This window comes from Teleopsis dalmanni, chromosome 1 (assembly GCF_002237135.1).
Source record: "Teleopsis dalmanni isolate 2A chromosome 1, ASM223713v2, whole genome shotgun sequence".
NCBI classification, from domain to species: domain Eukaryota; kingdom Metazoa; phylum Arthropoda; class Insecta; order Diptera; family Diopsidae; genus Teleopsis; species Teleopsis dalmanni.
The window spans coordinates 54985199-55001853 of NC_051846.1; the positions used below are offsets into that span (position 1 = coordinate 54985199).

A 16655-nucleotide genomic window follows, 5' to 3' on the forward strand; every position below is an offset into this window, starting at 1 on the left:
CATTGCGAAATCAAAAATTATATTAACTCTTCTTCTTTCTTTTCTTTTTTTAAAAAGAAATTTAATTGACTTTGGTACAGCTTAGTATATATAAATGTAATATTCAGATCGAAATCGGTACGTAAGTACTCAGACTGAATAATTCTGTGGCTGTAGTACATAAATATTTAATGTGTATATAAATATTTAATGTCCACCAATAAAATATTTTTAATTCCTATCTTCTAAATAAAAACAGATTATTTACACTACGGGCTATATTTCAAACAATAAAGCAAGAATGATTTTCTAATTTTCTGTTAATCTCTATAATGGAATGGTATCGCAAGCTGGATTATTAAAACTGTTTTCACTTCATATTTTTCGGTTTTTTAAGAAATTAAAATTTCATATGAAGTAAAAGATATCTGTTTTTAACAAAGAAACAATGCTACACGCTATGTGATATATAATATATATATGTAATATATACATATATAGTTTAGCTTTCATGACATCATATTTCTATATGTGTACATATGTGAAATCTAAGTAAATATCCTGAAATTTTAGTGGCATTTGATACAAACATAATTATATTTAATGTAAGATAGCCCTAACAATATCCTGTGTTAAACAGAAGCAGGATATATTGTTAGATTCCAAATATTTTAATGTAAATAAACTTAAACTTTAAATAAAATTACGTTATAACACAAGTTAGGAAGTCAGATAGATTCCTCTTGCTGTGAGGAATCTCAGAGAGGCTCAGTGAGGTTAATGTTACTAGCTCTCGCAATAAAAATGCAAGCTAGCTTCATCTTCGTTTTAGTGAAATGAAGTTGTTTTTTCCATACAAAATTCAGTTTTGAGGTTAGAACGAAATTAAGAAAAATGGCCTTAATTTCGTTGATTCGAAGGCTGACATTAAGGGACATTTCAAATACAACTATGCGTAAGATAAATTTTAAGCAAAAGATAAAGTTTAAATAATGTCAATGACAGATAACTTTAATAAAACCGGAAAATATTTTGAAAGTAGCGCAAATTTTTAGATTTAAATATAGAGGAAAAACTGTAACTGTTATTAATTTAAAATAGAGTGATAAATAATAATTCAGATATCTGAAATCCACTAAAACTAATGAACTACTGAATGCCATCCTTTATAATAATCAACTTTTAAAATTTCCCAGATACAAATGGTGTTTAGACCATATAAAAACATTCAAATTGTAAATAAAAAACATATAATTTCCTTAATTTGGGGTAGTATGAACACGGTTGCCACATATGATAGTTTAGTACCAAAATTGGTAGTCTGGTACTCGTTTTTAAGATATTGTACCTTTTTAAAGCGCGAACTTTATTGTACATACTATTATATTATCTAATTAAATTTATTTATAGATGCAACTGGGCACTATGAAACTAATACAATTTTATGTATTGATTTAGAAAAAATATTGAGACCGCAAAAGGTAAAAGAAAATTACGATCGAAATGGATTTAAGGAACTCAAATAGTATTATGTTATGCAAAGAATTATTTGATAAAAAAGATAAGCACCACGTATGGTCACCAAAAGATAATCCAAATATTTAAATAATAAAATTGTTATGAATAAAAAGACTTGTATCTTTCTATATCTTCTGTACAATTTATATATATTGTATTTTTTTATTAAAATACAACATAATAAAATTGGACCTTTTTTTACAGAAATGGTACCTTTTTTAACCAATTTTGGTACGGAAAAAATTTTACAAGTGGCAACGGTGAGTATGAACAGTTTCAAAATTAACTTAATTTTATTTTTACGAAATTAAGAAAATTTGTCTGTATGAAAAAAGTATTAACTTTTTACCAATCATTTTAATATAAATTTTATTTTTAATTTTTTTAAATTCATTATCATCAGTCGGATTATAATATAGTTTATTTTTTTCATTTTTTTTTAATATTTCATATGTAAAATTGATTTCATTAATAAATTAACACAAAAAAGAAAAAAAACATACCTGACATTAGCGTAGTGATGTCCAGATCCAGTTCCGGCATTCCAATCGACATGTTCAATCTCCGAAGAGGCTTTAGTATTGTCACAAGGCATAATTCAAAAAATCACTTTCACCGCGTCTTTTTTATTAATTAATTTTGGCATTTAGTATGCCAATAATTATTTTTGTTTATTCTTTTTATTAAAAAAACTTATTTATGTATAATATGCATGGTTGGTTGTTTTGAAATCGCTGAGAAAAATAAATTGTAATATGAATAAAAAAAAAAAATAATAAAACAACAACAATGAAAATTTCTTTCACACAAAAATAATTAAAATTGGCAAGCACTTTTTTCAAGTAATATTTTTGTTGTTGTTTTTCTTCTTCTGCTTTTATGCGTGCTTCAGTGCGGGCGTGTAGTACAATTACTTTTATTACAAAGGATAATAAATAGAAAAGAAATTCGTAAAAGAAGCAAAACAATCCAACCGAAGAAGACGTAAATACATATAAAAAATTTTGTACTAATTAATTTTTGTTTATTTACTTAAAACATATGCAATAAAATATGCCAAAACACTACAAATATAAATACATTTCGTTTGTTAGAGAAAAACTATAAAAATGAACAAAACTTTTTTACTAAATTTTTTTAAGAACTTTATGCGTCACAAATGATTTACATTTTTTACAAACGAATTTTCTTATTGTAAAACATTAATATGTTATTTTAATATGATTAACAATTTTGCAGAAACACTAATTAATTAACAGTTTCAATACCACTCACATTAATATATATGTATTATTAATATTTTTAATAATTAATTTCTGCTCAATAAAATATCCGCACTCCCCACGTACTCAAGCTAAAACCATTTCTCTACTGATATTCTTTTGTTGTTGAAGCAAGAATAAAATAATAAAGCGAAGTATGTGCTCGTATTTATATGGAAAGTAGCTGGTCCATTTTCAATTGTTTCACATTAATCTACGAAATTTTCTTTAAACGTACAGTAATGCGTTGTAAGCAATAAATAATAAATGTGTACATTCAAATTTTATTTTTTTTGAATTAAAATAAATTAAACAAATTTATAACAATATAATAATTAAATTATAGTTATTTTCTGGCAGTCACACAAATGTCAGATGAAAATGTAATCGATAATTGGCAAATGTCATCACTAGTAGATTGTTTATGTTATCGTTCCTTGCAACTAAAGTAATTATATTAACGTCAACAATTGGTTGATGATATTGTATTGTTGGCAATTGTTTTAATCGTCATAGTTTACTTAAAATGGTAGATACACAACATTGGTCTTATGACCTGTTAAAGAAAATTGCCGCGGAACAAAAAGTCGATCACTTTGAAGAACTCAAAAATAATTTCAAAAAGGAAATAAACTCTGTCCGACGTAAGTGTCTCATAAAGAATACTAAGGATTTAATTGATGTATTGGAGAAACGTGATGTGTTATCTGAATATTATATAGGTTTTAAATTTGTTTAATAAGAAATATACATGAGTCATAATTTTGTATACTCATTTCAGAGCCACTACAAATAATAGCAGATTACTGCAATAATAGTTCAACTCTGCATGAGGCATTGTCAAAATATGAACCTCCGAAAGAGATTACTGCTGCTGAACCAGTAAATCAATATCAAGAAATGCGACTTGCGGACGAACTCCATCATAAATTAAATATAAGCTCAAATATAGGTTCTCGTGTACAATCCGTTAGCAATTATGAACGAATACCTCCACCTCCGCCAGTTTCAAAACCTATACAATTACAAAATATATATTCGAACGGCTTGCCAGCGCAAAAGCGAAATGCCGTTTTCAATTTATTATCTAGAGAAATTGGTAGTTATTGGCGTCGCCTAGGACGTTCACTAGAAATAAGCGAAGGAATAATGGATGAAATTGAATTACAATTTCAACGCGACTTTTCATCTCGTGTTATAAAATTGCTGGAAATATTCGAAAAAGATGAGTGTCATGATCCAAATCATTTTGTATTGTTATTATTTCGTGCTTTAGAAAATTGCCAACGAAAAGATCTTCGAAGAAAAATAGAAAATATCCTATCTTATTGATTATTCATTGATTTTTATTATTAATTTCTAAAAAAAATGTATGTATCAAATATATTTAAAATGTAAATATATATTATTAACTATACATATTTACATACATGTATTTTGAATAATGCCATAAAAAATGTTTGGGCAATGTATTTTATAATAAAATTTACTTCACTTTATAATCAAATAACAAAGATTTTTATGCTCATCTACTTGATTTTGTTTTATTATAAAGCTTTTTGTGTAAAAGTGTACTATATTATTTTTAAGAGCATACGTTGAAGAAGTGATGTAATTCTATTATAATTAAAATATAGTTAATTTAGAACCAATTTTTGGTTTTAGTGAGAAATTTGTCAGTGATTGAGTCTTTGTTGGAAGAAATGATCGACACTTGATTATCTAAACAAGAATGGCTCTGAGGCGTAAAGCTGGTCTTTGCTGGAATCCGTACAGAAAGTTTCATAAAACAGAATTTTTAGGAACGAATTAGTCTTTCTTAGGGAGCAGATATATTTTCATAACAATACTATAAGTACTTATAAACAGTGGCAGATTTTGCAGAACTAGGTAAATCAAACCTAGACTTTTTCTGATAAAACACGGTTGGTGGTATGAAGTTTAGATTATATATATTCCCTCATAACTAACAAATATTTAAGAATTTGTTGTCAAAACAAAATAATACAAGGCAAGTGCTATGCTGTGTAAGTTTAAGTATCTTATGCCTTCTAATTGCAGTCTACATATTACATCCGAAGAGACTAATATGTATTTAGTAATGTTCTAAAAACAGCTGTATGATTAACCAATACTTAAATAACTAAAACATAAAGTTTGTTGTAATTCATTATTATTTACCAAATTTCTATTTAAAAATTCCGTATGCTTGATTTTAAATTAATTATATTCCAATAATAAATTTTTAATGTTCTTCACATAACAACCATTGCAAATATTATGTATTATTAATATTGACATATTTTTTATAAGTTCTAAGTATTTTGCAAAAAATTTATTGATACTCATATTAGTTAATTCATAAAAAAATATTTTCATATTTCGCAAATGAGTTGATTTACATAATTTATAAGATTTTTATTTTTGAAATTATTATTATCGTTTACATTGAAGTTTTAAAAAATAATCAATAAGGATAAACTGTTTGTTTCTGTAGTTTTATAAAAACTGCGCACCATAAAGCCGCAAGTAAATACACATTATAAAACGTCAATATATATATATATATTTACTTTAAAAATTTATTTAATATTTTCTATGTTTACAAATTTTTACAAATTGTGCACTTAGAAAAAGTAGCCTTTCAAAGGTTTACATATACATCTGTTACAAAAATGATGTGAAACAAACTGTTTATTTCAATAACATATGGATTTATATTTAATGTTCTTCGAAGAAATAGAGGTTTTAGAGTAATTTATTTCTGTGTTCGATTTGATTTTAGTTAGTTGTTTAGTTTTACTTGCGTTAATTTAAATATATATTTAACACAATCGAAAGGACTGTTTTTTTATACTTAAAAATTCGACGTACGTTATGTTATATATGCTTTTTTAAATTAATTTTTATACGTTGCTAAAACTTCGATTTCAATAGTTATTGTTTTATAAGGTGTATACAGATTTTACGTTGGAGCTGTGTTTAGCCATTGTGTCTTTGTGTAACTGATATTGTAGACTAAGATTGCCCAAACGTAAGGCATCTTTCAATTTGGTACCAATTTCCAAAACAGCATCCTTCTTGGTGCCGTCAGCAGTCCAAATAGCTTAAAATGAAACAAGTTTATAAATAAGTTTAAAATTTGAAGCATTCTTAATTTGATATAACAAAATAAAAATTTACTTACAGATTTTATTACCCTTAGTACGAACGTTAACAACGGCTCCACAAATCTGATCAGTGTTATCGAAAGCTTCACCAATTAAGCAAAGTAGCTAAATAGGTATATAAAATCATTATTAAAAAATATTTAATTATTTTTAATTAGTTTTATTTATTTACCACATCGAGCCATAAATTATCTAAATCAGATTTTGAATTCTTCATAACGTTAATAACCCAGCGACCACCTTGTTTGTTGGCAACATCTTCCCACATTGGGCTGAAAAATTATATAAAATTTTGGAATCAATATTGTAATATAATATCACAAAGTATGATATTATTTAAAAATTTTTGTTTTTACATACCGAACTCCCTTCTTGAATAGAGAGTAATCACAACCGCTTTTAATTTCCGATGGAGGTTTGATGTGGTTATAAAGACTGAAAGAAAATAATAAATTAATTATATCTTTAGTAATTCACTATTTCACTCAATAGTATAAGTCAGTAGTTAATATATATCTTCTAATGTTACTAAATTATAATGCACTTAATAAAAAAAGAACTGTTATTATAAAAAAATCCCGATCATAAGCATAACACAGGTAATTCCGAGGCGAATGAGTTTACTAGACACGGTATCTAAGGAACACATTCAAAACATAGGAATAGTATGGGCATGCCGTCAGTATCATATAAAGCAGATTTTGAAATATTTCTGTATAAAACAATTAAATACATAATGGAAAAGTAAACGATGTACAGACAAATAACTGTACGCAAGTTGGTGCCAAAAGAGAAAAGTCTAACAAAGTCATCATTGAGATGCTCCGTAAAGACAGCAGCCTAATGATGGGTCAACTCTGTCAGTTAAAAAATCATACTAAATTGAGTATTCCATTGAATGAACCTAGCTATCATTACTACAAAGATATCAATATTATGGTGTATGTTGATAGGACACTGTCAGTCAGAACCTCATGCTAGCAATTTCTATCATGTTATCTGCTTTACAAATCCCCGTAGTATATTGAATTAATTTTTTTAATAACTCTTACCGTATTGTGAGGAAGAAGATATTATATGATATCTATATATCATTAACTAGCGAATGCGCAATATAAATTAAACATGCTAGACCCCTATTTTGTAGAGGATCTTACTCTTATACTTCATGAAAACTTTAAAATGGAATTATTAATTATTTATCTCTTTAGAGACCATCCCATTTATAATAACAGACATGTGCTAACAATTTTTCAGTCTTTAATACACAGTTAATATGCGCTTTCCGATATTGTCTGCTACCATAGCACGTCAACAATTGCCAGTAATTACTCAGATCCATTAATCTTTATTTTGGCTACATTCATAGAATTTTAAAATCCAAGACTGTCTGTATGGTCAAAACTGTATATTAAAATGATAGATTTATGATTTAATATTTAATAGAAATTATATACAAAATTACAAATATGAATGATAACGACTTCTTTGTTTTTTTTCTTCTCTTTGTTACTGGCCTTTTTACTCCATTCTGAGACTATTATTAAGTCGTATATCTATAATTCGTTTCATGAATGTAGAATCAAAATTGTCAGGTTTGTAGGTTATATTATCTGCATCCAAATTTTTAAAACTGAAATGTCAATTATTAAACAAAATTTTCTTAAGTTTTTTGATTGATTAAAGTAACCGAAACATGTTATCACTGACCTTTGATTTCTCAATGAACGCTATAACGATATAACTTTTCTAACATTTTTCATGAATATTTATTTAACTTTTTCATAAACAAAACGAAACTTCTTACGGAAGAGAATTAGAAACTAAGTTTAGGTACCTTACATATATAATACTTCTATTCGTGATGGACATACAATCTGCATGCCTAAACTTCATGACGTTATTTATGTTATATGTTTGATTGGCGTACTATATAAAAAATGTGACATTAACTGATCCAATAGTTACTGGATGACTAGTTACTGATAAAATTTTGAAGTAAAGAAATTTAGTAAAATATTTGAATTTTTCTTCCCTCCTAACCAATACAGTGAGTTCCAGCGATATTATTACAGTTCTATTCTTTACTATAAAGAAAATCATGGAACCTCATAGTATCCTCTTCGAGACGTCAGTTGCATTATAATAAAGTTCTCAAAAGGGTTCCGCGTAAAAGCTCTTAGTAAGAACTACATCTTCTAAGTGCAGCAAGAACGTCCCTAAAATAATTCAGATCAGAATATAGTGTGACCTATAGGGCTAACACGTTAACTGTAGTGTTATCCATCGAACTTTGGATCTGCCCCATTGAAAAGACTAGGTTTCTCCACCTTGACTTCGATTCAAATCCCACCCATCCCAACCCTGACCTAACCCGTTACTTGTCAGATATAAATACGTCAATTCTCAATGTATACCCTAACTGCATTTCCACCCCCCATTAAGCTTACTTGAGTCCAATCGAACTTTGTATCTGCCCTATTGAACTGGTTAGGTTTCCCTGCCTTAACCCAGATTGACTTCAATTCAAATCCCACCCATCCCCAATACGTTTTTACAACATTTATTATAGTTGTTAGTAAAATAAATTTCAATCGAAAAAAATTCTAAATATAATTTGAATCTATTATTTTACTTACCTCCAGAAGTCTTCCACCGTTTCAAAGCTGGTAATTTCATTTTGCATATCCTCCCAAGATTTGGTGCGATCACTTTCTAAATACCATAATGTCCATGCATTTTGGAGGGGATGCTTAAACAAGTGCTCAGCACGGACCTCCTCTTGCTCCTTGATCTCTTTTGCTGGTTCTGCACGAGCTGGAGCTTGAGATGGTGGTGGGACAGTTTCTGTCTGTGTTGGATTCTAGAAATTAAAATAAATTTATTAATTTTTTTTTTTTTGAAATTGACATTAGAAATTTTATTAAAATAATTACACCGAATAAATTTGGATTAGCAAAATCCTTTTTTCTGTGAAAATCGCTTTGATACATCTTACTCCGTTTAAACTATAATACTGACTCTGACTCTGACTAATGCGCGAATGTAACGAATGAACCGCAAGCAAACTTCGCCGCGGATTAAAATCAAAATGCACACATACACGCACACATGCACAGAATATGAATATATGTTCACTTTTTAGACAATATTATAAATTAAAAAGTTTGAATTATTTTCAGATAAAAAAACAGCCTTTCCCGCAAGTAATTCCAAACTAAAATTCTATTGCCCTAAATATTTTTATTTTTTTTTTTGTTTCTGAAAATCAAACAAAATTTTCTAAAGGCACAAATCGAAACAAAATTTATTCTCAGTTATAGCTTTTGGTATATTATTGTTCATATGAAAAATTCAAAAATTGAAGGAAATATCAAAGGTAAAATAATTTAAAACACAAATATAATTTTTTCCTTCCTTTTTTTTTTTTTTAATTACACTTTAAATTTCTACAATATTTGCTTTCTTTTGCTTCAACTCAGTCAAGAGTTCTTCCAACCAACCTACTGACTGACTGACTAACTGACTAGTAAAAAAAAATAAAAAAAACCTCAACCGATATTGACCGCTTTACCGTCATGCGCAAACTACTTTCGTTTTATGCGATAAAATGGTGTTCAAGCTTAAAAGAAAGAACACAGCGCGGAGAAAATGAAGACAAATCAAATGTATTTGTTGTTTTTCTTGCTTCTTCTCTAACTGTTATAAATAAGTTGTCTTTGTTGTTTTTGTTGTTGTTACTGTTGCTGCTGCTGCTCCTACTGCTAAATGACCGTCTTCACAAACAGTGGCACAGGCAGTGCAATGGACTGTGCTTTTACTGTTTTTTACTTCTCTTCATTATTTTACTTACACACTTACATACATATATATTTTATATTAAATTTCTTAGTATGCTTTCAATAGGATTTTGCCTTCAGTTTGCGTCTCTTTGTGTGTTGTTTTTTCTTCTTTTTTTATCACTTTTATAATTGCGATTTTGTGTTATTGCGTTTTTGTTCATAATTTTTTTAAGTACGATGCACTGAATATTTTTTGTTTTTGTTTTTGTGTTGATTTGTTTATTTGTGTAGATGAGCTGTCTGCACATTGTTGTTGTTGTTTATAAGTGTGTTTACAAAAAATTCTTGCTTTCACAACGGCGAAAAAGCTTTAGCAGAGATTGAGCGACCTTATGGAGACATTCCCAAATTTTTTATGATTTGTTGTTGAGTCACATCAAGTAATTGCATAGAGTAAAAAAGTCAAAACACAGTAAAGGTGTGTGGGTTGGATGTGGGAGATTTTTTTTACATAAATCAAATTCTTATCATAACTTTTTTTTTGGAAGAGTGAAGAGTTCAAATAAACAGTGTAGAGTAATGTTTTTTTTTTGTTGCCAATGAGAATGATTATAGGATCTAAGTAAATTCTGCTGATATTATAATACAAGTATGCGATTTAATTAAAAAAAAATATTATAAAATATAAATCACAGAAATTACATTTTATTAATATAATATAAATGTAAATGTTTTTAAAAGGAGTTTTTTGTAAATGTCCTATATGTTCCGGAAATTATTCTTTGAGACAGAAGAAGCATTTATAGGACAATGAAGTCTATCTAAACAAAAGTGAGCACTTAATAACAGTTTATTTAAATAGCTTATATAGGCCGTGTGTGAGTTCGAGTAAATTGAAAATTAATATTTCCTAGAGATTTTTTGTACTGCACTTATATAAATATTTATTTATTTATTTATTGCATTTATTTATTATTTTTGGTTAAAAGTTTTCAAATATATTTATTAAATATCTTATAAAATTTTCACAATGATAACACCTAATTTACCTAATTTTATCCAATTTACCATACTCGTAATTCTGATAGTTACCAACATTCGCTGCCATACCGATATAATTTACTATTTCCCTCAATTTACTATCAATTTACTCGAACTCGCACACGGCCATATTTTATTTGCTTTTAGTCAATTTCTGTTGATAAGAAAAAGCAAATTACTCGTTCAGAGGCGGATTCGAAAAAAACGGTGAATTATGTAGATGAATAATTTGGAAATTAATTAACAAAAGTATATAAGGAACTGTTATTTATAAAATGAACAAATAACATTTTTACAATAATTTAGAAATAAATGAGGTTATCAGCAAAATTGTTAGAAAATTAAAAAAAATTTGATTTACTTTGAGCTATGAATATTTCTAAACTCATTTCAGTACATATTAAACATCGAATTAAGGACTATTTAATGAATTAAGAGCAAATAAATAATATGTGCTTAATTTGAATTAATTATAGAACCTCCAGATCTGTAGGTTTTAGTATGAACTTTTTTCTGAATTGACTAATTCATTGAATTGACTAACAAATTCTACCTTAACAAATATTTATGAGACTTCATGATAGGGCCATAGAGAAACCATAGAGACTACGATACATTTTTAGATAATGTTGCTATGTCTAGTAACACACAGCATTCTTTGTTTACTTGATGAGCAATATTGCGCTTATAGTTCCACTTATAGACATCAACATAGATACGACAAACATTGCCACACTTATCTCAAGAATGCAAATCTCAACATAATTGACTTGGTTTGGTTAGTTATTACTGGACTTTTTCAATTCAGTTCTAGTCAAGCCAACAAACAAAACTGGTCGCAATTTCTGTGCATAAATATTATTTTATTTTATTTGTAATAAATTCAAAAATTAATTCTTTTAATAAAACCGATTCTGGCCCCGAGTTAAAAAGTAATTGGTAGCGATTAATGCTGTTCATATTATTCGGATTTTTAAAAACCGAAGTTCTCCGGTTATTCGATCAGTCGGATTTCAACGAAGTTTCCGGAGTTAAAACAAAATCGACTTTTTGTAGAGTCGGAGTAAAGTTAAAGCCCGACAAAATTTAAACACAAAAGTATTGAGGTCGTTACTAATATAAACATTCTTCTAACAACATAAAATTAAATGTCAGCTGTTTACAATTAAAATATAAACAAAGAAAAGCTCAACAACTAGAAATTTTTGACATAAAAAAGCTCATTCCCATTCCTTAAATATCTTGTGCTAATGTAAACGACAAAAAGCCCAATGTTACTAAGTAACTTACTAAGTATGCAGTGGAAACGTAGTATAAGTCTGTGAATTTGATAAATTTATCTTCCTCTTCTTCGTCTTAGACTACTTACTCACTCTGAGTGTCAAGTATTTGATAATTATTCAAGATCACCTCCTTGTGTTGAACAATGTTAAGCAAACAAAAATCAATTTTTTATATTAATAATGGTTTGTTTTGTAAGGTAGGTATTTAACATTTTATTCTTTTTTTTTATTTTAAATAACATATAATTTAAAACAACATTTCGTATATATACGACAATATACTTTGCCTCATCCTACAATTTGGATTACCCTGGCAATATATTCCAAAGTCGCCCCAGCAAATGTAAGATGTGTGAAAGCAACTAGCAGAGCAATTAAATGCTTAACATTATAAGAACACTTGTAGTTAAAGGCAGTAAAGTTTTTTTGGTCACCATGCGGCTCCAAATTAATAATGAGATAACTGCAAATTCCACACGTTAAATGAAAATTTTGCATAAAAGTGTTATCATTCAATGAAACCGTATTCACTTTTTTCCATTTTCGTAAAAATTCACGAGGTCGTCTGCTTTAAACGTCTATCAAACACCAACTGAACGACGTAGCTTGCCCAAAATTAAAAGGTTGGCCACTGGTAGATTACAGCTGACGGCAGCACTGTTGCATTTGGAGTAACTACGCGGGAAATTCAAAAAGTCACTGACTTATCAAACCACCCTCGTATACTGCTTTTAATAGTTCAATGGAACTAATTCTTTTAAGATATATTAATCTATTTACTACGTATTTATTTGTGGATCAAAAACACAATCATATCGGAGTAAAATGCGTTACCAGCTAATTTACCACGATTCGTATAGTAAAGACAATAGTACAAGACTTTAAACTCTTTATTTATCGTGACAAATTTGCTGAAGACGTATTAAATCTTTTGCACATAATGTAGATATTTCTAAAGGTGTATCCACACCAAAGGGAACGTTTACGAACGAACAGGTACGATTACCTGCGAATGTCCGTTCGTTCGCAAGCGTTCGCTTTGGTGTGGATGCACCTTAAGAAGTTGCCTCTATAATAGGAACGAAGATTTTGCCAATTACTTACAACAGAGCTACCTACTTATTACAAAGTACATCGTCGAATGTTATAAATCCATAATTAGGTAGGCTGAATAAAGAACATAATTTCATAACGATCGATACATTTTTAAAGGATTTTACAGTTGTTTGCAGTCAATTTTAAATTTTAAAATAAAATTTTTTTACCATATATTTTAGAAATATAATTATACTTTCACAACTTTATATGGTTAAGTATTTAGCTTTTATTAATTTTCAAATATCAAAAAGCAAATTGTCATCTAAACTCTTATATATAGTCTGCTTATAACAATTAAACGATAATATAAGTATGTAAAGTTTCTCAAATATGGTGAAGTTGTTTTAATAAAAGTTTATGATCTACAATATTCCTTGTGTGACCCTCTCGGGGGATATTGAACGACGCTTGGTCGTCTTCGACGAGTAAGTCCTGTACGTAGACCCGATCGTTGTTGAAACCCCATGACGTCGGCCATTTGTTTTCTTGTCCATCTACGCACACGAATTTAAGTCCAATTAAACTTTGAACTTAAGCTCTTGAAGTGGCTATGTTTCTGTAGCTGGATTTAGATTGATTTCAATTATATTCCCCCTTCCCTCTCACTTTTCCGTATACCCTTACACCAAACATCATCTATCCATAACCAAACCTATGTATTAGTCTTGTAATTCTTACATTTTATCTGCATTTTACATACTGGCGGGTTGCAACAACAACATCTACAATATTAGGTGGTTAAGATTAAATTACATTCATAATCTCCAATTCTTGTAATGTCTACCGTTGTTTTAACCGGTGCCAGAACAATAATTGGATATAACCTCACAGTTGGTTTAAGTAACCCCAGAAACTGGACGATTAAATTAATTAAAAAGTTAGTGGAATACAATGAGTTTTTTTCATATCATATGGAGATGATCATCACATATTGACAATTTGGAGAAAAAGTCAGAATAGAGTGATTATCAAATTTAAAACCGATTATACGAGTTTTTTCTTTCCATTATAGCATTTAATTTGAAGATAAAGAAATCGAGTACAATATATTGCTAATTTTTGCATCCTGAAGATACCGACAACGTGCTTTAAGTTTACAAAATTAATCACTTCATTAGCAATTACAATAACAAATGCATATTTAGCGGCAAAATGAGTCTTTCTATCTGAAATATGCACTCAACAGTCAATAGAATGCACTCGTCTATTCCATACTTTTTAATCAATATACAGCCACATTACCAACAAAAGCAATGTGGATTCAGTAAAATTATTATTAACGCTGTGACGTTACGTTTTGACCTTGAAATAGTTTAAAGAAATTGTTGATATAAATTTTTTACAAATAATTTCAAATTTATTTGTATTATAATTTTGTTAAATAAATATATATATGTTTTAAAATAACACGATAACTTTTTTCTTTCCAGCGCTAAAACGACAACACATTACTTTTAGTATTTCTACACTCTCTAAGCTATTGATATTTAAAAGCACATTATTAAACAAATACATAAAATAATTTCGTTTTAAAACATATACAATAAAAACTTTATTATTTATTGCAACGTTTTTCATTTTTTTTAGTTAATATATCTGTCACGAGCATGCAATTGTAGGCGTGTTAAGAATTTACCTTTTCATCCTCAGATAAAACCATTGTGTGATACTTGTAATATTCTCAATTCACAGAATAATTTTTTTTTCTATTTATATAACTGCACTTATAAATTCTACTAATTTAAATTGTACAATTTATTATAAAAAACCAAGTTATTCACAACTGTTCTAGTAGTACAAACGCCACCGATGGAAAAAAACAGATTTGTCAAACGTGACCTGAAGTTAGTTGCATTTCGCAAATTAACACATAAAACCAAAGAGGATAAAACTAAAACATTTTGAGATGCCACTTTGTTCGCTTAAAATTGTATTGACAAGTATGTGTTAAGTTTTTGTTTTGCAACTACATTAATTTTATTTTAATATTTATTGTTTACTATATCATATCTATCTATTTAAAAAAATATACATAAATTACAAAAAAAATATTTTATGATTTATTAATATTAGGAATTCTTCTTATGAAGACAAAAGCGAATTTGCTAATATACGTATAGAAATATATTAAAAATAATGTTTGAAATAAACGTTAATATTCTTAAAAAAAAATACAAAAACCGACTTTAAAATAATTTGAAAGTAACAACTTAAAAATTAAAAACAAAATTACAATTTATTAATATTTGTATTTGGATTTTTGTATTGATATATTCAAATTATTTTGACTGTTTTGTATTGTGTAGTTATGACAGTTCATTAGCAAACGTGTAACTATAATTGATATAAAGCGAATCTTACCTTTTTTGTTTCAGATAAAACCATTATGTAAAATTGTAATTATTGGTATTAAAACTCAATATAAATATTTTTTTCACGCTTCCGTAAACTTCAACTTTTTTAATTTTTACGTTTAATAGCACAATTCACATTCAATAACTAGTCAAAATACATTTGACATTAGTACACGAATATTATCGATAGAACTAAGAAACTGTCAAATATGAAGTTAGCTGCGATTTGTCTTTTAATATCAATTTGGAGTTGCCACTCTATGATAGTACGTATAAAATATACCGTAAATGTATATATTAAAATTCTTTGTTACATATTGTTACGTATTGAGTTGCAAATTATTTGTTTATCTGTATATATTATAATAATTTGTTACCGTATACCGTTTATCTGTATATATTTGTTATTCTGTATATATTGATCATCTTGTTTAATACTTTCTATTTAGTTATTATTGATACTATTGAAATAATGTTACAAAACAGGCATATATAGCACCATATATTAAGAAATAGCTGCATAGGAATAATATTAATATCATAATATATTATAATATTGATATCAGATTAAATTTGTTATTACAACTTTTAAATAACTAAATAGAATAATATTGAATAATAGTTTCCTTATATTTCAGAAAGTATTTATTTTATTTATTTATTAATAATGATAGTTGAGTTTATAAAATTAAAACTAACATATATAGATATAGCTCTGGCTACTGAGGCCTTCAGCTATGTGTTATGACAAATTGATATTAAATGCTTATATATCTGTATAGGATGTCTACACAATATAATACTATAATACATATACTTATATTGTGTTGTATTAATAATATACGTATTTATTGCTTTAAAATTTCAGAAAGTAGTGCAATTAAACAAGTGGTGTGATGTTGTCTACCTGTTTGTTTTATGCCGTATACGATTATAAATTTAAAATATTATATCCAAAATTGTTTGAATGCCTCAAAATTGAACTAAAAACACTCTTAATACCGTTACCATTACTAATATCATCTCCGCTGTTACGAACTCCATTGACGTTTCCCATATTACATGTGTTATCTTCTTTTAGCATTTAGGATTGAGCAATATTAAAAAGGTACATATAAGATATAAATGTATTATACTAAATCTACACTATATAGATATATAATATTAA

General features: G+C 27.8%; 3 protein-coding genes across 6 annotated transcripts in view; 1 reads left to right on the top strand and 2 right to left on the bottom strand.

The window, feature by feature from the left end:
* LOC119667257 overlaps positions 1-2892 on the bottom strand; it is a 51205-nt gene extending 48313 nt beyond the window's left edge. The window contains exons 1-2 of the mRNA XM_038076547.1: positions 2773-2892; positions 2001-2231 (exon numbers count right to left, since the gene is read on the bottom strand). Coding sequence (XP_037932475.1) covers positions 2001-2092 — 92 coding nt within the window. The 5' untranslated portion in view covers positions 2093-2231; positions 2773-2892. The remainder of the gene's footprint in view (positions 1-2000; positions 2232-2772) is intronic.
* Positions 2893-3119: 227 nt separating this feature from the next.
* LOC119669106 (fas-associated death domain protein-like) lies at positions 3120-4091 on the top strand. 2 transcript variants are annotated; one of them, XM_038078885.1, is made up of 2 exons: positions 3120-3481; positions 3541-4091. In XM_038078885.1, the coding sequence occupies exons 1-2, from the start codon at positions 3286-3288 to the stop codon at positions 4089-4091; spliced, it is 747 nt and encodes a 248-aa protein (XP_037934813.1). In that variant the 5' UTR covers positions 3120-3285. The 2 variants fall into 2 exon arrangements, with proteins under 2 accessions (XP_037934813.1, XP_037934815.1); XM_038078887.1 differs by having other exon boundaries at positions 3120-3403.
* Positions 4092-5514: 1423 nt separating this feature from the next.
* On the bottom strand, positions 5515-15583 carry LOC119676851 (eukaryotic translation initiation factor 4E1-like). 3 transcript variants are annotated; one of them, XM_038088125.1, is made up of 6 exons: positions 15495-15583; positions 8569-8792; positions 6290-6364; positions 6102-6201; positions 5947-6034; positions 5515-5865 (listed from the first exon to the last, which is right to left on the bottom strand). In XM_038088125.1, exons 1-6 carry the CDS (start codon positions 15516-15518, stop codon positions 5705-5707), a joined length of 672 nt encoding a protein of 223 aa, XP_037944053.1. In that variant the 5' UTR covers positions 15519-15583; the 3' UTR covers positions 5515-5704. The 3 variants fall into 3 exon arrangements, with proteins under 3 accessions (XP_037944053.1, XP_037944046.1, XP_037944041.1); XM_038088118.1 differs by lacking the exon at positions 15495-15583 and adding an exon at positions 14770-14950; XM_038088113.1 differs by lacking the exon at positions 15495-15583 and adding an exon at positions 8866-9198.
* Between the last annotated feature and the right edge of the window lie 1072 nt (positions 15584-16655).